The sequence below is a fragment of the Besnoitia besnoiti genome, chromosome IV (assembly GCF_002563875.1).
Source record: "Besnoitia besnoiti strain Bb-Ger1 chromosome IV, whole genome shotgun sequence".
Classification (NCBI taxonomy): Eukaryota; Apicomplexa; class Conoidasida; order Eucoccidiorida; family Sarcocystidae; genus Besnoitia; species Besnoitia besnoiti.
The window spans coordinates 4,359,466-4,387,130 of record NC_042359.1 but is presented as its reverse complement, the minus strand read 5'-3'; the positions used below and the strand labels follow the sequence as shown (position 1 = coordinate 4,387,130).

Below are 27,665 nucleotides of genomic sequence, written 5' to 3'. Positions count from 1 at the left end.
CTCAGCCCTCCTTCAGGGGGGATGCCGTCCGGCGAAGCGGCTCACAGGCCCTCGAGCCCCCGCGCCGCCGTACCAACGTTCTCCGCCGTCGCCCACGCGGGGGGCGCAGGCGATGCTGCGCCGCTAGAGCCGCGCGTGCCCGAACTGTGGCTCACCTTCGAAGCAGCTGCGGGCGCCTCGCCCTCTGCATCCCCCGCCCCCCTTCTTCAGCCTTCACCCTTGGTGCTAGCCCCCTCGGGTCCCGCTGCTGCCGCTAGGACTATGCCTAGGACGGCGGCGCAGGACGACCCGCCTCCTCTCCACGCTCCGTCTGCTGGCGCCGAGGCGCCAGGGCAGCCTCCTGAACACACACAGCAGATGGAGACGTCGTCCGAGTCGCTGCCCGGCAGCCACGACGGTTTTCTCCAGCCTGGTGCGTTGGGCCCCCGCGACGCTGCCTGCAACGGCGGGCCTGCGGACGCGCCGCCGCCGTCGCCTGGTGCTCAAGCAGCCTTGGCGGCGGGCACTGAGTCCGTGCCCACTTCAGCGCAGGGCGCAGGCAGCGATGTCGCTGCGTCTCTGTCAGCCGGCAACACAGGACACAGCCAGTGCGCACCTTCCCCCGGCGAGGCACCCGCTGCGGCTAGGCCCGAGCTGGCCGCTGCAGGCAACGCGCCGGGGAGGGACGCCCCTGGGGGAGCCGGCGCCGACGCTGGAAAGGCGTCGCCCCCCGGAGGCCCGCTCGCCCCTGCGGGGGCGACTGCGAAGAGCCAGGGCCCTCCAGCGGCCGCGGGGTCAGGCGCGGCGGCGGCCAAGAGCCCCCAGCCTGCGCAGCCGCAGCCTCAGAAGGTGGCGGCCGCGCTGCGGAAGCTCGGCGTCTCGGAGCTGCCAGTCTTTTCGTCTGACGGCGACGCGGCGGCGGGCGGCGAGGGCCGCTTCGGGCGGGGGGAGCGGAGACCGCGCAGGGCGAACGTGCAGGCGAAGGGGCTCTTCAAGCGGCTGCAAGACGGCATTTACGGACGCGGTGACGAAGAGTCCTCTCAGACGTCCTCCGGCGGAGCGCAGCAAAAAGAGAAGAGTGACGGCAAGGGCGCCGGGGCCGGCCCCGCGGGCAGTTCTTCTCAAAAGGGGCATTCGCGAGCAGCGCCGTCTGCAGAGGGAGGCGCAGGGGCTGCCGCCAGGGGAGGCGGTGCAAGTCGCGCGGTGCTGGCCCCCCCTGGTGACGCGCCTGCCGGCGCCGCAGCGGCGAACGGTGGCGTCTCCGGCGCAGCGACGCCGGGTGGTGGGTCGTCGCGGGCGTTTGGATATTTTCAGTCGCCTGCCGCGGTGCCTTTCAAGGCCCATACGCAGGGCAACTCTGCAGCGACCGCGGCGGAGTTCTTCCTGGGGCATGGTGGGCCCCCGCCCTTTGCGACGCGGAGCGACGAGTGGCGCAGCGCGGGCGGCGCCTCTGCGGTCTCTCTCGCCGTCGGCTATCCGCCGCGGCTCGAGGGGGCTGCCTCAAGAAACCCGAGGAAGAACGCCGCCAACGCCCTCCAGAGGAAGAAACACGGAGGGGCGGACGGCAGACGCCGAGACGGGAGTGCAGGCCCGTTGCACGAGGGGGACAGCGGGCGGTGGCCGCAGCAGCCGTTCACTGCGGAGCGCGGGACCGCGGGAGGCAGCGCCGCCCTCTCGAGGGGACTTGGAGATCCTTCCTCTGCCAGCGTCGTGAGGGACTTTCGAGTCGAGCAGCTCAGCCCGGCTGACGGAGAGAGGAGGCACGCGGACAGTGTCGCAGCGTCGATCTGGCGCGTTTCGTGGGTTGACGGCGCCTGGAAAACACACAGCGTAACTTTCGAGCCGAATCCGGCAAAAGATTCGCACCCGACGGCGGCGGCGGAGGCGTGCTCAAGCTTTGCGTTGCGGCTATATCATGGTTTCAGGGAGACTTACGTGCACCTCGACGGCGGATCGCTGCAGCATCTCCCTCCCCCGGGGCACCTGCTGGACCGCGAAGCCGATGCGCGACTGGGTCGGCCGCAGGGCTCAGCGGGTGGAGGCCTGGGCCTCCCCCCATCTCGGGTGTGGAGCGTAGAGGAACTTCATCAGCGGTTGCGGCAGCAACACGCGACGGCTGCGATCATGGCGAGCCGCAACAACCTGGCGTTTGCGGGGGCCGGTGCCGCGGGAGGCTCAGCTGTGGACGGACCAGGAGGCCCTCTGTCTTTTGGAGACCCGCGGCAATCCGGAGCCGCCAGGCTCGTGCCTCGATTAGTTTCTTCTGGCGGAGCAGGAAACGCGGACGCGTCGTACGTCGCACAGGGTACGCCTTCCGACCAGGGTTCGGCACTCGCATGCGCAGGGATGGGGCCGTGCAGCTCGGGCTTCGGGGTCCCCGGAGGAGGCTCGGCGGGAGGAGGCGCGGCGTCCCTCGCAGGCCTACACGCAAGTGCGAGTTTCGCGCGGCCCTTTCCTGCGGACCCGAATAATGCGGCTTCTTGGGCCGCTGCGCCGTTTCGCGCGGAGCGTGCGACGCCCAGTCCAAAACCTGGCTCTGGCGGCGAGTTCGCGGCGGCGAACGCGTTTGGAGGGACTGGGACGCTAGGCAGTTGCGGAGGGTACGGCTTCCCAGCCACCCACGCCTCTGGAGGAAGGGCGCCGGGCCTTTCAACACCGCCGCAGCCCTTTTTCCGCACGCCTTCGAGCTCGGCCGGAAGGGCTGCCCCAGGGCTCTCTCTGCCCCTCGGCGGTGCTTCTTACGACTCGTCTGCCCTCCCAGGTGCGGCGAGCGACCCGAGGCGCCTGCATGCGGTCGGCGCTCATGCGGGCACTGCTGAGTTAGGCCGAGAACTGCTTCCTGCAGCAGGTGCCCTAGTTGGGGGCGCCACACCTCCCGGTGCCTCGTCCGGGGTCGGCGTCGGCTCCGGATCGCTTCCTGGCTCCTCGCCGCTGCCCTATCCATCCCGCGGGAGTGCCGGTCCGGAGGGAGGCCGAGGCGAACTTCCCGTCCGTCCTTCGTTCGGCAGTAGCGGGGCGAAGGGGCCCGAGGCCGCCTTGCCGTCGTCTCGGCCGCGCGGCGCTGCGCCTGCGTCTCTGGCGGCAGCTGGGAAGGGCGGAGGGGCGGGTGCGTGGCTGCAGAACTCCCTCGTCGCCGCGGCTCTGGCGGCTGCTGCGGCCAAGCGGACCGCAGAAGAGCAGGGCTTGCTCGAGGAGGCGAGGCGAGACGCCGAGCGCGAGGCGCTTTTGTCGAAACTTTTGGGGGAGGACGAAGACGAAGAAGAATGCGCAGATTCTTTCTGGTCGGTGTCCCTCCCGAGGCTGCTTGTGCTCGACCCCATGCAAGGCCGAGCCTGCATGTTTTACAAAGAGAAAGAACGACGACGGCGCCAGCTCACGCGAAACGATAGGGCTGAGGAGGCAGACGATGAAGAGGCGGCAGGGACTACGCACCAGACTGGTGCGTCTTGCGCGGCCCTTTCAGGACCAGAAACACATTTTGTCGGGAAGCGCAGACTGAGCGCGTTCAGCTGCAGCAAATCAGAGCACGGAGGCAGTGTGCAGCGGCCTGCCAGTTTGATGGAGGAGCCTCGAAGAGGCGGGGTAGACAGCGCTGTACCCTTTGAAGCTTCTGGTTGCAATGGAGACGACACGACGCGGACCACGGGGCTGTCGGAAGGCGCACCCGGTCATGCGGCAAAGCAAGTGGAAACCTGCAACCCTCTGGCCTCTCCTGTGGGGCCTGAGAACGACTCGGCGAGTCAAGAGCTTCCCGCGACTGCCACGGGGAAGGTCGCAGCTCCGGCTGGCATTCCCTCGAGGCCGCAAAAGCTGGCGACGGCACCGGGCGTCACAGGGTTAGTCGTTGTCGACCTGCTTGAAAGGCATGAAGAGGAGAGAAGCGAGGTGACAGAAGAGGACGAGGAATTCGACGACTGTTTTCCGTTCGGCTCGGGTATGTGTGACGCAGCCGACGACCTAGGAGGAGGTCAGGCAGCTAGCGTGTACGATGGGCTTCTGCCGTGGGAGTTTCCCGATAAAACGCTGCTTCTGCTGCAGTCTGCCATGAAGCGGGAAAACGCCGCAAGTCATGATGATCTCCTGTCCGCAGCCTTCTCTGCCGAGAAACCCGATCGCGACGCTGCACTCCTGCGGGACCTGGAGCCTTTTTTCCGTCTGGAAAAGCAGAACCCCTACTTCGACGCGCACCAAACACACAAGAATCTACTTTCTGGCTGCTGCATCTCTTCTCATTCTTCGCTCATCGACGTGCAGAAAGTCATCAACCGGCTCCGACTCCAGGACGACCGCCGGCCTGAGGAAGGCGAGCGGCTCGCGCGAGTGGCCGCAGAGCAGAGCCAAGGTGCGTGGAAACGCTTGGGCACGGTCTTGCGAGAGTTGGAGGCGCTCGATGAAGAAGACGACGCCGAATTGGGCGGCGACGCCGAAGAGACAAGAGAGAGAGATCGAAGGAAGGACGCTTCCGAAGGAGCGGAAAAACTCCTGACTCCAGGCGGCGACTCCCGCGGAGATGCTTCCGCTTTGCAGGCGACTGACGGCAGCGAAGCAAAGATGGAAAAGCCGTGTGAGCTCGCAGAGCATGCGCAGCCGAATGACAAACCTCTGCAAGAGAAAGCGTCACTCGCCGCCGTGTCTCCTCGAAGCAACGGTCTGCCGGAGGGCGCTGATCCGGCCTGCGGGGCGGCGTCGCAGGCGGGATCGGAGACTCGCGCCGCTTCGTCTGCAGGCTGCTTCGCCGTCCCCTCGGCGACTGCAGGTGCGAAGGAGGAGCCGGGGGAAGGGGGGGGGGCAATGGAGCGAGGGCAAGAGATGCAGGCGAGCGCCCAGGGGTCCGCGACGGCGAAGGCCCGCGGCCCGGAGAGTGCGTCTCAGCTCCCGCGCGAAGGCGCCTCTCCACAGAAAGGGAGCGAAGGAGCCGCGGCTGTCCAGCAGCGCCAGCCGGGGGATGCCGGTGACCGCCATTCGCTCGCGGACGAGCACGCTGGGCAAGGACCGCAGGCTGAGGGTCTGACATCTCCCACCCTTGTTGGCGGGCTGGAGTGTAAGGCGGCCGTGGTCTCAGGAGATGGGCGTCATGCGGACGAAGCGCAGGACGAGGGAGCCGAGAAAAACGATTCTGGCCGTGGAGCGCCCCCCCCCCCGGCAATAAATGCGGGATCGATGGAGGCCGCAGCCGCCTCACCAGACAGGAGGGAACTTCTCGCTGACAGGTCGGGGCGCGAAGGAGTGCCGGCTGAAGAGGGCATCTCTGCGTCGCCGCCACGCCGAAAAGCCGGAGAAAGCGGCGAGAAGACAGATGCCGAGGCAGGACAGGGGAAGGCCTTGCATCATTCTCCGCAGGTCGTAGGAGCGTCTGACGCGCACGCGTCAACTGCCGCTCACCCCGACCCAGCGCCGGGCGAGTCGATCCCTTCCCCTCTCTCTCACGTCTCAGGTGAACGCGACGGGGAGCAGAGGAGCGCGGAGTCTCTCTCTTCATCGCTCTCGATGGCGGCAGAACAGGCCTCCAGAGATAGCCCAGCAACGAAAGATGACGCTGGGAAGGGGGGGTCAGCGGCGCCTACGCCACGCGGGTCGGCGTCGCGGAGCTCTGGAGGTCGACTAGGCTTAGGAGAGAGGCAGCAGGAGGCTAAGCGAGTCCTCGGTTCATACGCGACTAGGCGCGCCCAGAAGAGGAGACGTCTCGAACTCCTCTCGTCATCCTGTGAGGAAATCGAGAAGCGGCTCCGGCGGCTGGCAAACACATTTCCGTGGTTGCCTGTCCTCAACGCCGCCTTCTTTTCGTCTGCTGCTAGCGAGCGAGGCCTTCCGGACTGTGGATCAGATGCGATGTTGAAGAGATCAGAGGATGACACGCGAAAAAGCGTCAAGGGAGCAAGTGACCATTTGGCCCGCACAGCCGCCAGTCTCTTCGACTCGCCAGGGAGCTGCTTTGAAGCCAAAATGAAAGACGTGGTGCGTGCGGTAGCAGAGGGAGCGAAGCGAGAGCTAGATGATCTAGCCAGCGATGACGACGACGCAGACGCGGAACTTGTTCCTGAAGAGCTGTGGCTGGCTCGCGCCTCAGCCGTCGCATCGGCTAGGGCCGAGCAACGCGCCCTCACCGACGCGCGGTGTGCGGCTGCCTCAGCCGCGGCGGCTGCCTCGACAGCTTTCGGGGCGGCCCCAGCCCGTCCTTTCTTGATGGAGCCTTCAGTCCCCGCCGTGCCGCGAAGCGGTTTCCCTGCGCCTGCAGCGCTTGCGTCGCATCCAGTCGAGGCGGCGCGTGCGGCGGCGGTCCCGGTTAGCGGCATGGGGACACCCACATCGCCGCCTCCATTTGCCTCGTTTGTGGGGGCGGGCGGCGAAAGGCCGGAAGAGGCGGGCGGAGGGAGTTTTTCAGGCTCCAGGCGCTCCTCGACCAGCACGCAGCGTGCTAGAAAGAAGAAGGGACTCCTGTCTGATGGCGGGCTCCCTGGGTCGGTCCTGGGCACGCCGATTGTCTCTCCGGGCGTGCCTGCGTCAGCGCCAGGCTCGCGGCCGGGATCAGCTGGTGACAGAAAGCCCCGAAAAGGGGACGCCTCCATCGGCGGGCAACAAGTAGCCGGCCCACCCATGGACCCGAGTATGCCGGGAGCTCAGGTGGGGGGAGCAGGTGTCTCTCACTGTGGCATGTTCCGGGCGCCGGAGCGACTGGGAGACGGTCCGGAGGCAGGGAGTCCGTGGATGCCCGGCGGCGGGCCGGTCCCTGCGGAGTGCCCGCCAGCGAGCGATGAGCTTGGGGCAGCCTTCGGGGACGCAGTGGCGGCAGATCATCCAGGGCTCCTTAGTCTGAAGGCGGGGCAGCGTCAGAGAGGGAATGCCTCCAGTAGCCAGGCGTCGCTCTCTGGCCGCGATCGACGGAGGTCCTCCGTCGCCTCTTCAGTTGCCTTGTTTGCCTCGGCCTCCCGCGGAGGTGCGGGGCCGCCTGGGTCGGTTGTTCGGCGAGGAGACGGCGTGGGCGCCGTGGAGACCACAGACGGCAGTGACACCCTCACAAGCCGGATGCCTTCTCGGTCGTCGTCTATTCTTATCGCGCCCCCGTCTCCAATTCGCCCCCCGGGTCCCTGCCATCCAACCGACGGCTATCCGGGCGCACCGGCGCCGCCACATGCAGCCGCACTACAGGCCGCGCCCGCGCACCGCGAGGGCGGGCTGGAGGGAAGGACTCCCTGGCACGGGCTTCAGCACCAAGCGGTGGGTGCGATGGGGGGTGCGTGGCCCTGCGGGGTTTCGGCCGCCCCAGCTGACGGACGGGCGCTGCCGTTTTCTGCAGACGGAGAGGGACTGCCTCATCAACCACCTTCGATGTATGCCCACGCCTCATCGAGTGAAGGAGGCCATTCGTCGTTGCCGGCCGGTCCATATTTCGGGCTCCAGCGCGTTTACCACGGCTCAGCATCGTTCTTGCCTCCTGGAGCCCCTGGCGGGGCAAGCGCGTCTGCGCCTCCTGGTTATGGACACGCCGATCCTTCCGCGGCCCAGTTCGCTATTCCCGGCTCACCGGCTCCAGGCTCGCGCACGCCTCTGCTCGCTGGCTGCTCCACCGCAGAGTCTCCGCTAGTGGCGGGCGGCGCGGGGTACGCCGGCATGCTCCCGCCGGGGCCTGGGCAAGGGCCTGCGCAGTTGCCGGGAACTGGGATGTATCTGCCACCTCCCTCTGCGGATGACAGGGGGTGCCATCGGGGGGGGACGCCTCCTCAAATGCATGCCGCCACGGCAGGCGCGCCCGCGACTTCGAGCGTGCAGATTGCGCGAGACATGCTGCCTTACCCAACTTCTTACGGCCTGATGTCTTCGCCGCACCAGGAGAGCGGCTCGGTTCACCAACGCGAGGCCTGTCTGGGTGGCGCGTCCGACGAAACGGGTGCGCCCTCGCGGCCCGTGGAGGACCTGGGCGGATCTTCTCAAGCTCTCGCGGCGGGATGGGACGACACCAGCACGCCAGCTCGCCTTGGCTCCGAGGGAGCACTCTCGGGAGGTAACTTGCCGCACGGAGGAAGTGCAGGAGGCGCAGCAAGGGGAGGGGGGTCGTCAGCGGGAGAAGGGAAGACAGCGAGGCGACGAAAATCAAAAGGCGGAAAAGAAGAGAGAAGTTGTGCGCCCGCCAGTCACACACTGTCTTTGCAGCGTGTGTCGGCCGAGGGGACCGTAGGCTCCAACTTTTCCAGTGCCCCGCCACCCCCTGACCCTCTGGGGCAAGTGTTTCTCTAGGGGGTTCAGTTTGAGGAGGCACTCGAGCAGGCAGTGCATGCCGACGATGGTGATGCTGGGGGTTGCGTGGCTTGGCTTCTGGGAGAAGCTGGAGGGGAAGGACCGCAGCACAGCCGTGTGGGGAAGGGTAGCCTTTAACTACTTCTTTTTCTCCGGTCCTCCTATCTGTGCCTGTCACCGCGGTAGGGAGGGCCTTTTCACCAGCGTTCCTCCAGGATGCCCTTCAAGCCAGGATTTGGGAGATCCTACCTAGAGGGTGTCGGAAAATGTCGAGGTGGTCGCGTGATTGGCTGTGAGTCGGCATGCTCCTATGAAATTGCATCGCCACCGTGTACGTGCCGCTGATGGCGCGCGACACCGTGACCGGAACGCTGCATCGCTTAAGGCACTTTTTGAGCGGGATTTTCTGTCGAAAGATTGGCAATTCTGGCCTGCTTCACTGGGCGAAACGGCATACACTTTTCACATGTGGCGGTGCCTTTCGCAGGCAAACAATCTGCAGGTTACCAATATTGCCACACTGTACAGAACACGTAGAGGAGCTCCCAAATCCAGCAGGCAGCCCTCGTCGGGAACAGGTGCCGTTGATGCGTGGATGAGAATAGCTGCGTCAAGCGGCTACCTGGACGAAATGAGACACTCCGCTACGCGTGGTGCGTGTGAGAAGGCAGGCATGCACAGTATCAGCTGATCTCAAACATGAGTCGGGCGCGGCAATGGCGCATGAAAGGCTACAAGAGGGATCGCCGTACGCGCGTCACGGAAAGCTGGTGTCGATTGAACGTGTTTTTGGTATCTGTCATACTCCGTGCGGTGCTCTGTAATGCGGCTGACGCTGCCCCTTCAACTGTTTTCTCTCATAAAATTTAATGACAGTCGCCGTCTGTACCCGCTGCGGCGAACCGGTCTAGTGCCCGGAGGAGTTCGTGGCAATGTGTCTGTTGGCGGTCCGCGTGAATTCCGCGTTTGATGGATCCTAAGGCGACCGAAGTTCGAAAATACATGCCGTCCTCCCGGCCTCGTCAGGCTGTTCCTTGTCAAGCCGTTTGTCTGCTTTGACGTGGCAACGTTGTGAACCTTTTGTGTGTCCATGCTGAGCTTCTTAAGAGTCCACACATTCCCTGTGAGATAAAAGTTCTATTCCCTGACGATACCGTAGCAGTCGTATTGCTTCTGGAACAGCGCAGACTCGGCACCTGTCTTTCAGATGGTGCCTTGCAAGTCTAAGCAAAGAACCTAAGGAGTGCTTCTTACTGTTGCGTCGGGCGACTGAGCCATCGTGCTACTGAGCGAGAACCAGAATTGGTGGTCGGCCTTTTGGGACGGAATGGAGACGAGAGCCCCATTGTGGGCGGCGTGCGGATATTTCCCGCGCAGTCGGAGAGAACTGAAGCCACGCGGCCTCAAGCCGCGCGCAGTCTCATCCCTCTTGACCGTTGTGAGGTGTGGGAGGGGGTAGAGTTAGGTACCACACATCTCAAAATTCGCGGCTGGTTCCCACGGATGCCATCGCGTGACCGTATCAATAAGCGTCTCCTCTGTACATCACTGCATAGTCATATGAAGCTGTATAACTAATGGTGTCGACTGAAGAGAGGCACCGTAACGCATGACAGACGATGACCCCACGTAATCCCCCGCGTAGGTAACCGTCCAGCGTTCAAGTACGCCCTGCTTCACTCCTAAACACTCCTACCCATCACGTCCAGCCTCAACACAACGCTGTTTGCGCCGCCCAGCCGCAGCGAAACTGCCTGGGGGTTGGGATCTTCCCTTGTGGAATGCTGCGCCCGCTTCATGTCATAGAAACCGCTCTTGCATGTTCCGCTGCTACCACAGTCGTCACGTTATTGAGCGTTTGCGCATCGCATTCACCCCGTTCCGCTTTCGCGTCCTCCCATTGAAACTGATAGTCCCCTGTGCGGCAGTCACGAGACAAAAGTCATCGCCACCACCAAGGACGGAGCACCCACAACCAGTGACAACGCTGCAGATCGGCCCGTCGCCTCGGCAACTTTCACAATTGTTGTGAGGCGACGGTCCTTCTCAATATCCATTACTTGGAAGCAAAACGTAACCGTCACCTTCACTGGTACGATATTGGGCGGAATTTTAAGAGTTCGTGCATTGTCGGTGACTTCCCATGTGATCGGCTCTGAAGAAGAAAATAGGGTCGAGATGTTTGTAGGAATTGTCGTCTGACATACGTCACTGGCGACATTGTAAACTTCTGAGTTGCCAGAGGGCAGGAACTGGACTTCGTATCCGGTTTTGTTCTCTACTGTTATTTGCTCACCGGCTGTGATCGTAATGTTTTTTGTTTCATTGTGTCCAATATGCTTTGTTATGATGTACGTCCAGCTTTTTCCGCGCAGCTGATGTATGACACAGAGAACGAAGAACATTGACAAGAGAGGAATGCTTCTGCCACGTCCGGAAAAGACAGGGAACTCGCGGGGCCACATACTCGCCATCGCGCTATCCGGTGCGCAATGAGTACCACAGGCTCCCCGGTGGGCACGAGAAGAAGAAAAACTGCCCTCTCTTTCTGTGGCAGAAGGCGACGCGAACCCACAGCTGGATGCGGTTTCCAGGAATCATCCGATATGGAGGGTGCAACGAAGCGTCTGCTGTTACGTTCGTGTCGAGAGGTTGGAAAGGGAGCCATATACCACTCGCGATGAATCCGCTGCCCACTTCGAAAAGGCTAAGTGCCAGCGACTTCATAAAAGCGAAGACGCCAGGTCAGCTTCACACACAGCCGTGTTGTGACGCTATTGAGGAAAAAAAGACGGATACCGATTTAAGCTCCTACGCCGTAGCGCTTCGGTATGCAGAACTGGTGCCACCACAATTGCTAACAGCATTTCTTTCTGCAGCGGTGCTGTCTACATCCGGCGTTTTCTCCGAACGGACCCGCTTGCTGTGCCGCAGGGGCGCCTATCAACCGTGGAGCTGTCTCGCCTCGTGCTGGTGTGCGTCAGTAGATGTGGAGTATCCGTGCAGCAGACTGGTCAAGTCACCCACGCACACACACCTTCATACACAGTTTAGGGTGCGCGAGGGAGTCCGGGTACCCGCCTTGTCGCACGCCCAGCCGAAGCCGACAGCATTATCGCTAACCACGTGGAGCAAACCCGTTCCTGCACACAGCGGGGGGAGCAGCAGGGTAAGGCCTGCGGCGGCGACGGAGAGAGAGTGCAGCGACACCCGCTAAACGGCGTGCGTGGCTACTATATCGACACAACTCCTGTCACAGCATTGCTCAGTGCGTACTTTACTTGTACGATGACCTGGTCCCGTTGCGTTTCCCGCGTCTACCAGCGCTGAAGACGTACTTCACAGCATACATGGGGTTTCATCCTAGCGAAGCAGGTGCTGAGCTTTGACCACCCTTGCTGCCATCGTTAATTCGGACTTCATCGCCTATTACAACCTGGCGGTGACCCGGAATCCCGATCCCACCGGTTAGCCTAGATGAACGCTGAGCGTGTGTGCAAGAGTACCGACTGCACTTCGCAGCTGTTGCTGAGATGGCACGTTAGCGTATTCGGACGTTTGTGAGGATGCGTCGCCCCTGTTCGGCTTTAGCATGCAGCACTGGCAGTACCCTGCCTGACTTCTAGAGAGCAGAATCACGTGCACTCAATTCCCTCCTACCCTCGGACGACTACGCTGGTGCACTGACGTCGCTGTGTTGCGTGGAGCTCCCCCGACTTCCAGGTAGTCTACGGACACCTCCGCAGGGGGAGGGCGTATCTGTACAGTGCTGGTGCCATACGGCCGTACAAGCTTAAAGCCTAAACCGTGTTGCTTTGGGTTATCACCCAGCTTGATCCCCGAAACTCATAGCGTGCTCAGCGGCGGCGTGCTGCATCGATGCCTGCGCTTCTGGTTTTATGCGATGCCCCTGCACGTTAGAGGGGCGGCGTAAGCACCCCTGCAGCAACAAGGACTTCTGGTCAATTCGGAGTCAGACCAAGAGGTCTGTTGGTCACTTTGGAGTCATGCTTGGTCAAACCCTCATCCCCGCAGCACAGCAGGCCCGTGAAGACTACGGACGCGCTCACAGTGAGGAATGGAAACTCTCTTCAACGGCCACGTGGTACTTACCGCCGGCTATCACAGTATAGAACCATGCCACAGAACAGATTACACCTCACGCCACCACAGGCAGGACCATATAACCACTACGGAAAAACAAATTTATGGCAGGTTGTCTTACACACTGACCTGACGGGATCCTCTTTTTGGGCGCGCGTCAGAACTCTGCACAAGCTACTGTTCCGTGACGCCAGAAGGCACCACCTCCACGTCGGACTGTCACCTCGGATGCAACGCGCTGTCGGGGCATATGCTCATACAGACGTCAGCACGAATGCAACTGTTGGAAGTCCAAGAAAAACCGTCGCCGCTACAGACAAACCAGGGGCATCTGCGACCTTTATTATGGCTGTAAGGGTTTTGCTTTTCTCTACATCTGTCACCTGGAAACAAAGCCTCCTGGTTTGTTCCGGAGCGACTGCACCAACGGGAATCGTGAGTGACCGCGAGCTGTTTTCACCGTCTTTCCAAATAACCGCGGGGTTAGCGTTTGGAAACAATGTTGCGAGATCTGTTGTCTGACCCGTATTGCACTGGTCGTTCTCACTGACCACTAGAACTTGGGTATTGTTGCTGGGGTTGTACGTTAGTTTTCGGTTTGCAGAGTTCGTTACTGAAATGGTATCACCTGGAACGACGGTCTCCCTCTTTGTTTCGTCTTTGCTCAGTTCCTTTTTGAAATCATACGACCAGTTGGAGGCGTGCACTCGGCAGGCACTGATCGCGATTGAAACGATTGAAACCACGATGAAGCAAAACAGCCCTCGGCGAAGTGAAGGGATGCTCTCCATGGTTGCAGAAGCACGAGTCAATCTGTGGCAGCTGTGACAGAAACCAATCAAAAGACAGCACGGGACCCACCGCCACGCGAACACACATTCGGAGCGGGGCGCTGAACTTGATACTCCTAAAGCTCTGCAGCGAGAGTACAAAACTCGTGCCCCCCGCTGTCTACACCGAGGGAGGATCGCGGAGAAACGATAGCTTACCGTCAAGCGAAATGCAGATCAATAGAACTGATTGCAGTGGAGTTGTACCGCGCGTCAGCGAGAATGGAGATGCACACCACTTCATCCGGCCTCTGAGACACGTCAGACGAGGTCCTGGCCTCTATGTCTTGGCCGCGGGCAGTGCAGTCGTCTGTCACCCCCCGATTAAGGTGTGTGCCTCGTCGCTGGTGTCGTCAGCACTTGACCCCGACCCGGCATCCCACTGCGTCATCTACGCGTGTGCAAATTGCTCGCTCTTCTGTCCAGTATTCGCTGGAGAGCCTTCAGGCCGCGCACTCACGATGCTACCAGCTACCCCTGCGTACTGCGTTAACCCCCCGCCGTGAACGGAAATCGGTTAGGAAATGGCTGATCCGTGGATGCGTGTGAAGACGCGCGCCAAGCTTGCTTTTTACAGAAGACGGAAAAGGGCATTGATTCTTTGACGAAAACGGACCTTCGGTCGGGGTCGTTGGCCACATGACGAGGTTACACTTTGCCTTGCTGCAGCCGACTAGGAATGCTGGGCGTGACTGCAATTTTTCGGTATACAGAGGAAGCAGTTCTGTCGAGTGGTCTCATTATCGCGGTCGTTTGCTACCTGGCCGGGTTGCAGTCAAACGAGAAACCGGGCGCGCAGAGTCCGTGCGAAGCACCACCGTGCCCCCTCGGAAGACGGGGTCAGCAGATATCCATAAGAAGCCGTGAGCGTTGAGCGATGGTGCATGAGAAACCAAAGTGTCACTCTTTTTCGTTTGTGGAAGGCGTTCGAGCTCCGGTCTCGTGTTGTTTGGAAAGAGCAACAGAAGATTTCCAGTCGTGTTAGATGAGAACGCTCGCAACACAATGAAAGCGCTCCGCATCCCCTTCCGCTCATAGTGTGACAGTGTTAAGGCGTTGGCAGCTGCAGGGGAACAAGTAGCCCCGAAGTGTGTACGAGTTCGCCGCTGCCTGACCGAAAGAAAACGCCGTTGGGCGCGAGACTTTTTTACGGGCGACTCGAATCCACTGCGATCATATAGCAGGTCGTGATGCACCCCTCCCAAGACGAAGCATTGTAACATGATGCGCTGCCTCAACAGCAGCTTGTGGGCACCCGCGAACGTTTCGATACCATTTGTATCGGTTGTAACTCGTCTACGCAACTCAATTACAGTGCGGCACCGATGCGTTCTGCTTACCGGTTGAACGTACGATGAGCTGCATCACTGTTCATGAGCACCAACAATAAACACATTCTGCTTATAGCGCCCCTGGTCAACAGGACACGGTACGCATCATCTGAACAGAAAAGGAGCCCACAAATGGCGTCCGAAAACCAGACTTTGCAGACCCACGGCCGAGACGCTTTCACGCTTTTCCGGGATCTGGCGGCTCCAAAAGGACCGGGGAATCTGGCAAGTAGCGCTTGCACCCGTGCCCAACTGCAGCAACCAGAAAAGACGTGGTCGCTTCTGAGTCTCGTCCTTCACACGTAACCGAAGTGTACGACGTGACGTGGAGAAGAGGGCAAGCACGCACACCTGCAAAAGCGTGGTATCTGCTCTCAGGGTTGCCTGCGCGACCCGCGCGCGCGCGGACGCAACCCTCAAAACAGGCATTCGACGGCGGCGACCACATTCTCCCACGGCTGCGTCGCCTGGCTCGCTCCCTTTTGCGTGCAGGGCACGAATGTTTGTCTTTCGAAGAGAGAGCCAATGGCGACGGCACTGGGGTAGCCTCCTTCCTCCCTCAGCCTACGCACGCATTCCTCGGCGCGGTCGGCGGGGACAGCAGCCAAAAGGCCTCCAGAGGTCTGCGGGTCAAAGATCAGAGGCAGCTTCGCGGGGAGCACCGCGGGCACGGCCTGCGCGGCCGCCGCAGAGTCCGACGCGTCGGCTGTGTCCATTGTTTTGAGCGAGACTGCGTCAAAGTAGCGCGCGTTGTAGGGGAAGAGTGAAGAGTGAACGCCCAACTCCATCAGCTCTGCAGCTCCCTCAAGCACAGGCAAGGACGAGAGTGACAGGCGGGCGCACACCAGCGACTGGAACTTGCCGTTGCAGGCAGTCGACGACGAACTCGAGGCGTCTGCTTCCGATGTCTCCGTGCCCTCTGGCTGGTTTTCACAAGCCTTCGGGCCTGCCGCGACCTCCGCTCGGCGCGCCGCGACCATCTCCATCGCCTTGACGCGATCTTTTCGGCAAGCCCGCAGCATTTCCAGCAGGTGCCCCAAGACGCCGAAGCCTGCAGCAGAGGCCAACGGGAGGACAGTTTTTTCATATATTGATACTAGTAGATTGAACTCAATATAATTCTGCGAACCAGATTGCATGACCGCAGGCGGCAACGCCCGCTGCAAACGACAAGATTCTCAACGGAGGCTTGGGCTACGGCCTCCGGAACAGGACGGCGCCCAGCCGATTTCACGTGGCACCTGACAGGCCGATCGGTTGCAACTGCCCAGCCAAAAAAGCAAAGTTGCTAAAGGGCAAAAGCTCCCCAGACGCCATTCGATGCAAATTCGTGCCGCAGGTGTGCGCAGGGCATACAGGCTTCCAGTGCTGCTTGGCATCGCGCCGGGTGCCGAAACGGCTCCTACCTGTGATGTCGGTGCACGCGACAGCGCCGAAATCCATGAAAATCTCCGCCGCGGCGCGATTTGAGACTTGCATGAGGTCGAGGGCTCCCATAACCCACCTGGAAGGAACAGAAACACGCGATGAGAGAGGCCCAGAGGCGTCAGACGGGGCCTGAGAGGAACGCACAACCACCAGGTTGGAAACCTCCCCGGCAGGGGCTCGCATGCAGCACATAAAAACAACCAACTGCGCGGCCAGGCAGGCTGCTCACCTTCCTCGAGCTTTGCCTTCCATGTGCCCTGCCATGATGAACCCGATGCCGAGAGGCTTCGTGAGGATGAGGACGTCGCCTCCTTTCGCGAGCGCAGTGCCCTTCGACAGATATCTCAGGCCGTCTAGGCATCTGGGGGAAGCGAGGAAGGCCGCGCGTTCCAGCTCCTCAGCATCTACCGATGTCTCTGGCGCCTTTCCTTCGCCGTCCTCCGCCTCCGCCGCCTGCGCTTCCGCTCCCTCTCCGCCGTCAGCGCTCGTGGCCGCTTTCTTCGCCTTTCTGCTTGCAGCTTTTGGCTTGCCGCTGCCCTCGGACGCGCCCTCTACAGGCTTCTCGGTGAGCTTGCGGAAAGCCAATCGACCCGTCACCGTGAGGCCGGCGCATGCATCTCGGCCCTGCGCAGAGTGGCCTCCAGCCAGCTGGCAGTTCTCACGCGCGAGGACTGAGCAGCAGCCGCCCAAGAGCTGCAGCAGGTTATTCGCCATCTGCAGACAACGAGGAAGGCGCAGCGGCATACACGCAGGATCGAATCATGCGAAGCCGCGAGGGGATGCAGATGCGCGAGGCAGCGGCGGCCGCGCGAGGGGACGAGCGCCAAGCAGCTGAAGAGGCGCTTCCACGAATAACGCCCAGACAAGGCATCACGCACACACAGATGCCCAAGGACCTACAGGCTGGCAAAGACACGCTATACACACACGCAAAATAGGCATGCAACATATATATATTTATACGTAGATAAGCATGCGATCAAGAATATGCACCTGTGCCAGACGCGCATGTCGCCCTATATAGGTGAGACCACGACGGTGACGCGGATACAGCAGCAGCACGAGGGCGGCGAAAGCGAGTGAATGGGGAGATTTCGCTGCCCTGGCGACGCGAGAATCACAGTCAGGCAGTCTTGTTGCGTACCACAGACTCCGAAGAATAAGGGACAACAGCCGTCAGGAGCGCCACCAGCGGCTCTGCGCCCATGGCGTAGCAGTCCGAGAGAGCGTGCGTAGCTGCGATGCGACCCATCACGAAGCTGTCGTCGTAGAAGACTCTAAAGATGGAAAAAACAACGAAAATATGAAAGCACGCACGATACACACATGACCGCGTGAGGGAGACCCCCATCCACGCCTTGGGAGAACTCGATCCTTCGCTTTCGCTCGATACGCTGGGCGGTCTCAGGCAAAACGCACGAGCAGCTCCACCCGCCACAGGGCTTCTTGTGTCTGGTGTACGCGCGCCTACCGACGCAAACCCAGAGGTGTCTGCGAAAATGCGTGACAGGTTCCTCCGTACGCTGGATGTGTATGTCCATGGATGATGCGCGCTGGCGGCCATCGAGGGCGACCTGCGCGTGTGCGTGCTGCGCCCGTCTCACTTAAAGAAGTCCACTGTTTGCACAAGGAGGGGCTCGGGCTCCTTTCCGTCGTCGTGGTCGAGCTGGCTGTTCAGCGGCCGCGCAGCGAAGATGCACCCGTCGTCGGCGTCTTCGAGGCCAAGCAGCACTTCCTTGCGGCTGAACAGGGGCGGGAAGAAGCCGCCTTCTCTGTCAATGCGCTGCTGGAGGGCGGGGAGCGACAAGTCTCGGAACGACTTGAGCGCGAGCGGGCCTTCGAGGCCAGCCGGCTGGTCTGCCGCCTTCTCGCCGCGCAGTCGCTGGAGAAGCAACTCGTGCTGACGATTCTGAAACGCGTCGTCGCGTTGCAGCTCCTGCATCGCGTGCCTCAGCACCGTCGAAGGGACTTTCGCGCCGCAGCCTCCGCAGCGCCGCTTCGGCGCCGGCGCGCGTCCGCCGGATGCGGCTCCCGCCCCGCCTTTGCATCCCGCCTTCGTATTAGCCTTCTCCGCGGCCTGCTTCTGCTCCCTCACGTACTGGAGCAGGAGCTCGCAGGCTTTGCTCATCTTCTCGTCTTCCTCCTCGGGCTTCTCAGCAGACTTGGCGTCGTCCTTCACGCGCGACAGAAGCGCGAGGAGCGAGCCCTTGGGCGGCGGAGACGGCGTCGCGCCGCCCGTCTGCGACTCCTTCCGCGCGACTGCCGAAGTCGCAGCGCGGGAGCCTCCTGCGGAGAAGAAACGGCCGAGCCAACTCTGCGAACCGCCTGACGAGCCAATGCTCGCCTTGCTCAGAGATGCACTCGGCGCCTTTGACGGCGCGGCGCTCGGAGGCGCGCTCGGCGGCGACAGATCCTCCTGCAGCGAGTTCATCCACGCAAGGTCCTCGCGACTCTGGCAACAAGGAACGCACACACAACCCTAAACCCTGCCGCGTTTGCGTACACGGGATGCATACCTCGACTACTCCAGCGCGAGCGTATATGCGAGTTTATACTCTCTTGCAGAGGGGATAGAAGTGTGGCGTGGCTCCGGCCTGCGGCACCCCGAAAGCTTCAGACGGCGGTGGGTCCCGAAAAGGCGAGCGGAAGACACTGCACTCAGGACTGCCTCGATGTGAGCCACAACATGCCGCGTCAACCGTTTGGCTTCACCACCTCGAATTCCAGGCATGACACAGCTAAGAGGCGCGCAGGGTACATGCGGCCGCGCATGCATCTGGAACCAACTACGACAGATAGAAACCCGTTGATGCTTTGCAGCATGACAGTCTTCCGCAGACGCGCAGCCTCCTCAGCATGGGCGTTGCAGCGCTTCCTTCCCACCCCCGAAAGCTCGCCGCGGCTCGAGACGGCAGCTGGCTTCAGGGAGGTCACGACACGACAAACCTACCTCGTTTCTCACACGGGCAAGCCTATTGGACGGCTCACGCGCTGCCTGGAGCTCAGCGCTTCTTTGCCGCATGCATAAAACGTTTCTGTTTCCCTGTAACTCATAACCGGGGTCGTCTTGAGTATCATAGGAACTATAGTGTCGACTCGAGTGAACCCCTACTCCGTCATACCTTCACATTCCAGGCTAAGGCCCCTTCAAAGGCGATGCCGCCCTTCAGGCCGACAGCGTAGCCGTTTCCGCAATCGATGAAAGGCACTTCGAGCTTCGCAGGCGTCCACGCAGAGAGCCGCGCGCCCTCGCCGTCTGCCAACACGCGCCGAAGGTTTGTGTTGAGCGGCGGGCCTGCGCGAGCTGAAAAAACGAAAAACAAAAATCGAAAAACAGGAATCATGCGAACTAGACGGCGCCATCCCCTGGAAACAAACTTCGTGTGTCTGAACGCAAGCTGCCTCACGAGAGTGAGAGGAGCAAGAAAGTCTATCCTATCTCAAAAAACCCCCGTGTGAGATATTTCTTGGTAGAGATCCCGAAGCCGAAAACCGCCGTCAACGCGAGCGAAACCAGGCGAGGAGGAAAGACGAAAGGAAAAAGTTAATATCAGTCAGGAAACGAAGCGCGTGTAGCGTGGGGCACTATCTCGACTTTCTGGAACAGAAAGGAAGCGCATGCAGACAGCTAGGAGGATAAGAACCACGGGATGAAGCAAGATGGAAAAGAAGAGACTAGAATTGAAACAAAAAGACTCACCCGAAAAGGCGCCAGGCTTCGGTGCCGGCGCGCCGACGATCTCCGCTACGTCGCCTACGAACACACCCACAAGAACGCGCACGAAAAAAGTGGTGCCGATAGAAAGAGGAAAGCAGACGCGGAGGAAGACGGTTAAACAAGAGAGGAGAACGAGGACAGCGAAAACAAACGCATGCAGAGAAACGACCGGAGACACACATGCATGGTGAGCTAGGGGAAACCTCGAGCCACACGGGGGGGCTGGACTGCAGCGGGAAAGAAGAAAAACAAGTGGAGACGCCAGAAGAGGCGCGTTGGCCTTCACGATGCCCAGAATGTCGCCGCCCCCAGGGCAAGAAAAGCCCAGACGCGGCGCGAGGCAGGCGAACTTGCACTTGCGAAGCAGCGGAAATGACACGCGGCTTCAATGCACTCGACAGCGACAGCCCTTCTGTAGACAGGAAACAGAAATCAATGCCAGCATTCGTTCAGTATTTGTATTCACCTGCGGCGAAGACGTTCGGCGTATTGACAGAGCGCAGTGTGGAGTCGACCGCGAGGAAGCCATCCAACGTCAACTCGAGCCCGGTGTTCCTAAAAAATGAAAAAAAAAGACAGCGATAACGAAGAGTTAGGAAGTCAGAAAAGCGGAATCCACCCTCCCGGCGGTGAAGAAGGAGTGGAGAGAGAACCAGGCAAAGAAAAAAGCAAAATGGGTAACGCGGCGAGAGCGTCAGCGGAGAGACCGGGCGCTGGAACCCCCGCGAGTGAAGGCACGCGTACTTCTCTCTCTCTCCTCCTGTTTCGCTATCCGAACCCCTTCTTTCAGTTGCTTGGTGACTCTCAAGTTCCAGTTTGCTGCGAAGCTCATGCTGCCGCGCTGCACTCCTGCCTACTGCGCTGTGAAGCGACTCACACAAGCCAAGGCTGCGGCGCAGCGTCGCAGCACCAGAAGCACTCGTCGAAGGCGAACACTCGGCCATCGGCGCACGTGACGGCTTTCTGAGTTTTCTCCGCGCCTGCCACTGCCTTTCCTCCGTCCTCCTCCAAGTTTTCTGCGTTTTGCTCAGAGTCTGCTACGGCCGCGCGCTGGACGGCGACTGAGGACGCCTCGCAGTTCAGGTGTGTCGCGATTCCGCGCTCGTCAAGGAGGCGTGCGACGCGCTTCTGAGGCAAACCAGCACTCGAGTCGCGGCCCAGAGTACGCAAACCAGATAACTTCACAGAGTGGATGACAACCGAATTGCAGGCGAGAGGCGCCCCGCGACGAGAGCGGAAGAAGCCGGGTTGCAGCGGAAGAAGGAAACCTCAGTGACAAACGCCAGAAGAAAGCGAGAGCAGGCGAGACAGACTGAGAAAGATAGAATACGAAGGACCGGAAGAGAAGAGAGAACCAGAATGAGAGAAGAAGAGAGAGAGGCTCTCGTCTTGCCCCGCGATTCAAGACAATCGAGGCACCAGAGGAGACGCGAGAGATGAGACAAAATCTCCCAAGCGGAGTACGGCAGGAACGTACACAGGGAGAGGGGAATCTGGTCATGTAGCCACTGTGCGCGCAGAAGAAACAAACGACAACCCAAAAGAGAGACGCGACGAAAGGAAACTAGGACGAAGCAGACGCCTACATCTATAATTTTACGCGTACAAAAAGAGTCAGCCAGCGAACTCTTGAGAGGATTCGCCGCCACAAGAGATTAGGTTTCGGTGCTCACGAGTAGGGTTCGAAACGCGATCGACAGACACCATCACAGCTCTTTGCAGGACGAAGCCTTGGAAGACATTTCAGCAGTCGTGAGATGCTGAGAATCCGATTGTTAGAGCGCCACTTCTCGCGCCATTTACCCTACCTGGATGGCCGGCGCGCACTCGGGAAGAAGCGTCTCGGACTTTGCAAGGATATGAAAGTCGACGCGGAAAAGCTTATCCTGGCTCGCGCGTTGCTGCCTGACTTGCTCACAAGCTTCACTGTTGTCTTCTTTCTTCACCTCCAGCGCTGCCTCCGCCTTCATAAGTTCCAGTTTCGCTTGCACCGCGACCTGCATCGCGAAGGCCAGTTCGACAGCGACCGCGCCCGCGCCGACGAGGACGACGTTGAAGACGCGGCAGGCGACTGCATCCGCGCGCGTCTCTCCAGCCTCTCCGTCCTGCTGAGGCGCCTGGCTCTCAGCGTCGTTCTCCAGGCGCTTCTCGCCCTCGGCAGCGGAGCCCGGCGGCGCGCACAGCTCGCGACTCCACGCGGCAGCCGCCGCCGCCTCAATTCTCTTAAGGGCCGCTTGCCAGCGCTCGCAGAACTGCTCCACAGGCTTTACAGGAGCGACCCCAGCCGGGAAAGGAGACAGCGGAGCCGCAGCGCCCTCCACCGAGTCCGCTTCGACGGAGACAGGGACAGTCGGCGCAGACCTGAAATCACGCAGAAGGCCGACAAGACACCGCATGTCAACTGCCTCGGGTCCTTCGTTTCTCCGCTTCACGCACAGCGACTAGAACCGTGGAGGATACACCCACTCATTATATATACACATTTATATGCTTACACCATATATACATATATTTTTATGCACGTTGTTGAGTGTATTTGATTCTGTGCGGTTCATGGGCGCGACGCAAGAGTCTCCGGCAGTTATGCGCGGCGTCGGTTCGCAAATACTAGCTTTCCTGATCCACTGCAGGATCAAACCTCGCGCAACGGCGATCCTGGCACCGAATACAGACAGATGTAAGCGCAACACTAGCGCTCTCTGCTCTTGTCGATCGCCAGAAAAGATTGACGGATAAGGAAACGGTCGATAAATCAAATGCATGTATACAAATATACATATATATATGTATGCAGGCAAGTACACACTGCGCACCCATACACATATATATATATATATATATATATATACATATATATCTGTATGGATGCACGTATGTATATGTATCTGTGTGCATATATATATATATATATATATATATATATATATAACCCTAAACCCTAATATATATATATATATATATATATATATATATATATATATATATATATATATATATATATATATATATATATAAACCCTAAACCCTATATATATATATATATATATATATGGGTGACGCGTGGCTGAAGAGAGCACCGCGGAGAGCATTTCTAGCGGCGGCGAAAGCTTGGAGGACGAAACGCGCCTCTGTCTCACCCCGTGTCGATGGAGAGGATGTCGTATCTGAGAGGTGGGCGGCCGTCGTCGCAGAAAATGACTTGCTTCTCGCGGTCAACTCCGATCGCGGAGGCGCGAACGAAGCGCGCATTCGCCTTCTGGCAGAGGCGCACCAGGTCGACCTGGCACTGGTCCCACGAATACGCCCCAGAGACAAATCCTGAAAGGACAGAAAAAGGGAAGAAAACCAATGATGAGACGCGGGAGAAGAAAGACAAAAGGGCGATAAGCGCGAGGAATGCCCAAAGTGAGCAGCAGACACTTGGAGCGCCGCGCCGCTGGATGGAGAGATCTGCCAATCTGTGAAATGTGGGCGAGGGAAGTAGGAGCTTCTCTCCCAAACACGGGGGAAAAAGGACAAGAAAGAAAGCGAACAACGGGGAAGATACCAAGGAAAAGTCTACGAAGGGACCTACACTCGAAAAGATATCAACGAGGCTCCCTTGAAAATCGAACAACCCAGGCGAACTCGTCGCTGGAAACCCGCTCTTTCACTCGAGATCCCTGAGGCCTTTTCTTTCGTATTTGCAGTTGTGAAGCCACGCTGTAGACGCAGCAGGACACTGCTTTCTCGCTCGCGATGTGGAGAGGAGGAGAGAAAGAGACAGGAAAAAAGGGTCTTTCCATTCATTTTTATCTGTTTTTTTCTCTTCTTTACCTGGTACCATCGGGCTGTAGGGCGTGTCAATCTCGGGGGCGACGAGCGTGAGCCTGACGCGCCTCACAGGACGCTCTTCCCACTGCTTCAGCAAAAAAATATGCGCGTGCCCGCCTCCGATGAGAACAAGATCCTGCGCAATCGTCTGGCAGGCGCCGCCCGCGGCTTTGCCTTTGAACAGATTCATCCTGGCGAGGGAAGAGGAAAAATAGAATCAAGAAAACTAACACGCGGCGGCGTTGCGAGGCACGAGGAAACGGACTGAGATAAAGGAAAAAGAGGTGGAGCTGGTGCAAGATGGGAGAGAGACACAGAGAAAGAAAGAGAGAAAGAAACAGAGAGAAGTATGACCTCGGCAACCGCCACGCACAGTCGCTGCTGGCGTCACAGAAGGCAGGCAGAAGACAAAGATTCTTCAGAGGGGGGCAGCGAGAACAGCGCAGACTCATATGAGTCAAACAGTTACGCAGCCACAGCCTGAACGAGGGAAAATCTCAGCCCCTCCGCGAAGAAGAAGGTGCCGAAAGTCGCTGGAGAGCTCGGGCGATGGAGCGCCGCCAAAGGTGACCTGGCGCAGCGGTAGCTACACACACGAAGCGAGAATGGAGAAAAGGAAGAAAAAACAGACGCAGATCGGACAGAGAAATGCGCGATAAAGCCGGGGCTGAAGAAGAAGCGGCGAAATGCGGAAAGAGACACACATGCAGGCAACAGACGATACTGGAGCGCCTGGGGGAGTCAGCAACCGGCGACGCTGTTCTTGAGCGAGAGGTGAAAGTTCTTCCTCAGAGAGGGCGAGCGCGAAGAAGAACGAAGGACGCCAGCGAGAACTTCCGCCAAAATCCTTTTTTTCATTGGCTTCTGCTGGAGCGGCCAGAAGCGGGTTCAGAGGGTGAGAGATCGACAGAGAGAGCCGCACAGCCGAAGACACACGACGAGGAGACGGCTACAACTGCTCTGAAGAGAGCAAAAAAGCGAAAGAATACACACAAAGAAACACACTGGATCTCATGTTTCAGCCAGATCTGCCTGTTTAACTTCCTCGTCGCCGTTCTCTGCAGCCTCCTTTCGCGGCGTGTGTATCGCTCCCCTTAGAGGACTTTGCAATTCAGCGCGAGGTAGTAGTCGCCTGCATGCAGAGCGAGAAAAAACGACGCAGATAGGCGGCGAAACACGACAGCAAGACAAGCCGACGCGCTTGTCTTTCTCCAGAGCTTCCTTCCGGATTTCTCAATTTAAGTTCTTATTTTCCTCAAGCGAAGCGAAGGCCTTCCTCTGTTGCCGTCTCGCGCCTTGCGTCTGAACCTGCCACAGCAGAAGCGCGAAGCAAGGGAGGAGAGAAGACGCGAGCAGCGCGTTTTCGAGGTTTTCATTCGGAGAAACGGAAGGAAATCTGCGTGCTCTAGAATCGCCACAGGCATCTGCTTTGCAAGAAATCGAACCTTTCGGCTGCGTGGAGAGCGGCTCTCAATCTACGCGGCCTCCTCACACAACCGTCTTTCTTCTCGTTTGCTCTCCTCTCTCTCGCTCTTCCTCTTCGTCAGTATTCTCTTCATCTCTCTTTCTCTTTTTCGTTTCGTTCTCTCTGCGTCGTCACTCGGGGCCCTTTTCGCTGTGTAAGCCGCTGCGCCTTTCTCTTTTTCGGTTTCTCGTCTCTTTCCGCGGCTGCCTCACGATGGCGTCCATCCGCGTGAGCGGCGTGGCGATCCTCGACTCGGAGGGCGAGCGCTTGGCCGTAAAGTATTCGCGGACGGTCTCTCCCTCGCGGGCGCAGGCTCAGGAGACGAAGGCGAGGCGAGACGGAGACGTGAAAGACTTCGCTTCCCAGCGCCAACTGGAGCAGCAGCTCGTCCAGCGATTCGCGAAGCTCGTCGGCAGGAACGAAGGTAACCGCTCACGCCGCCACACACCCATGCGCGCCAGAGCGCAACATGTCTACAGTTTTCTCTACGTATCTCTACATACCTACATCATTTTAGTCCCCTCTCAAAAATATGTACAGTTCGTTACTTACTTGCGTACAAAAGCAACATTCTCCAGCACGTAAAAATCCCAGCCATACCGTGTATCGTCATTATCACATTAGAAGCAACTGTCTTCTCTGAACAAATGACGCGCGACCCTGACCTGTGTAACTCAAATCCTGAGAGTTAGGGGTTTTGCATCATGATTTCGATTCGTGTGTCAAAAAGCTCCTATGAAACTGAAGAGGCGGCGATATGGATTGACAAAGTCTGTGCGCCGAAGGTAGATCGCTTACATGCATATGTGAATGCAGCGAGTATATATGGGCGCGTGCGAGAGAGAGAGGCCGCATATAGCTACCCAGGGTGAACCCCTGAGAGACTAGGGAACGGCTTTCTTGCCTCCTCACAAACTCACTCAGCTGCGTCCCCCTTCCCCCTGCGGCCGTGTGGCGGACAAGGCTGTTTGAGGCGTGCGAGCGTGTGGAGAGGCGCGAATCCGATCTGCGTTTTCAAGTCACTGTTTGTTGTTCTTCCACCAATTCACTCGGTCCCCCTTGTTCAAAGTGTCTTTTTCCTGCTTTTCTTGCCCTTTTCGCTTCCCAGTGGAAGCCTTTGAAGTCGGCGAGTATGTCGCCCTGGGGCAAAGCATGAACGATGTCCTTCTCTTTCTCGTCGCCGAGGATGGCGCCAACGAAATTCTCCTTCTCGAGGTCTTCAACACGCTCACTTCAGTCTTGACGTCTCTCACCAAGTGGGGCCTCTGCAAGGTCTTCTGTCCGCCGAAACGTCCTCAGCAGAGATCTGCGACAGTTGTCACCGTGCATGTTTTTTTAGCGCAGCGTCAGTCTCGAGGTTGGGCAAGGTCCTTTCCGTTTTGTCTTTTACCGCAGGGTGAGACGTCTCGCGTCAGTTTTTGTGTTTTTGGCTCGCAGAGATCTAGTTTTTGTCGCTGCGTCTTCCGCTCTCGTCGTTTGTCGGATCTGTTGCTTCCTCTGTGGTGCACGCCTGGCTCGCTTCTTTTTCTAATTTTTTTTTGTCAAGTGTCCTTCGCGTGTGTGTCCAGCGGCCAAGTTGGAAAGAAGCAGATCCTCGACAACCTTGACGTCGTCTTCCTGATGCTGGACGAGGTTTTCGATAACGGGTGAGACGGAAATTTTGATATTATTTCTTGCATTTTTTGGGTTCGTTCATTGTGGTACTACTGCAGTTGAAGCTCCTGCCTTTTTTCATGCGTACAATTTTATTCAGCCTGGTCCTCCAGCTCGACCCCGGCGTCGTCTTGGCGCGAATCCACATGCAGGATGACGAGACCGCCGTCAGCAGCGCGGGCGCCGGCGGCGAGGCACCTTCGGCACAGACAGCATTCAATCAGGTTCGCGAAAGAATAATAAAAAAGTATAAGTAGCGAGGCGAAGGCAGGCGCCTTCAACGGAGAGCTGAGAGGCCAACGTTCGAACGGAGGGGAGCAGTCTGGGTGGGGAAGCGAGGAATCCGCATGGACAGGCTCTTCAGAAGATGAGAGGAGGCGCGAGGCTTGAATAAAAGAGAGAAAAGGCCCGATTAGTAAAACTTAGAACGCGCGGGGAAGATGCATCGTGGATGCAGGCGGCGATCTGAGAGGGGGAGTACAGAACGGAGCGAGTAAAGCACAGACAGCTCGTGCTTGACAGAGAATTGCGCTGAAACATGATTCCATCTCCTCCCAGGTTCTTTTTCCTGTGCTTCTCTTTTTTTTGTCTTTTTTTGCAGGCCATCTCCAGCGCAAAGGAGAATCTCATTCGAAGCCTCCTCAGCGGAGGTCCCTGAAGCTCGAAACCACCCTCTCTCGCGTCTTTCCTCTGTTTTATCTTTCTTCGTTTCCAACTCCGACTTCTTGCATATCTGCGGTCATCGCGCACGCGTCTCATATATATATATATATATATATATATTTATATAGTTATTACATGTATATGCATGCCACATACCCACATGCGTTGTTCGATAGTCGCGGTTACGTACAAATGTGCGCAGACACATCAATAAATATATATATATATCCTTTTCTCATCCCTTCTTCTTTGTCGCGTGCGCGTCCTCTGTTTTTTCAAGCATTTGCTGCTGTCTTCGCTCTCGGTTCTGGGTTGCACTCCGGCGGAAAGCCGTGTGCGGTGCATGTTCGGGTGTTTCTTTGAAGCTTCTTTCCACGTATAACCTTCGTCTTAATAATGGAAAAGCAGCGGAGGCCAGAGAGAGGAGCGAGAGGAAAGAAGGAAAAGGG

The 27,665-nt window shown here is 58.9% G+C and overlaps 3 protein-coding genes across 3 annotated transcripts; 2 read left to right on the top strand and 1 right to left on the bottom strand.

The window, feature by feature from the left end:
* Positions 1-21: 21 nt before the first annotated feature.
* On the top strand, positions 22-8,211 carry BESB_057130 (uncharacterized protein; the record flags this gene model as incomplete). Its single annotated transcript, XM_029364148.1, has 1 exon — positions 22-8,211. The coding sequence occupies one exon, from the start codon at positions 22-24 to the stop codon at positions 8,209-8,211; it is 8,190 nt and encodes a 2,729-aa protein (XP_029220071.1).
* A 6,681-nt stretch (positions 8,212-14,892) lies between these two features.
* BESB_057120 (selenide, water dikinase) lies at positions 14,893-23,625 on the bottom strand (the record flags this gene model as incomplete). Its single annotated transcript, XM_029364147.1, has 12 exons — positions 14,893-15,527; positions 15,883-15,980; positions 16,134-16,618; positions 17,049-17,181; positions 17,509-18,356; positions 19,027-19,208; positions 19,605-19,658; positions 20,089-20,177; positions 20,500-20,750; positions 21,431-21,983; positions 22,760-22,940; positions 23,439-23,625. The coding sequence occupies 12 exons, from the start codon at positions 23,623-23,625 to the stop codon at positions 14,893-14,895; spliced, it is 3,696 nt and encodes a 1,231-aa protein (XP_029220070.1).
* Positions 23,626-25,113: 1,488 nt separating this feature from the next.
* On the top strand, positions 25,114-27,211 carry BESB_057110 (clathrin adaptor complex small chain subfamily protein; the record flags this gene model as incomplete). Its single annotated transcript, XM_029364146.1, has 5 exons — positions 25,114-25,324; positions 26,009-26,156; positions 26,469-26,546; positions 26,654-26,777; positions 27,155-27,211. 5 exons carry the CDS (start codon positions 25,114-25,116, stop codon positions 27,209-27,211), a joined length of 618 nt encoding a protein of 205 aa, XP_029220069.1.
* Positions 27,212-27,665: the final 454 nt, after the last annotated feature.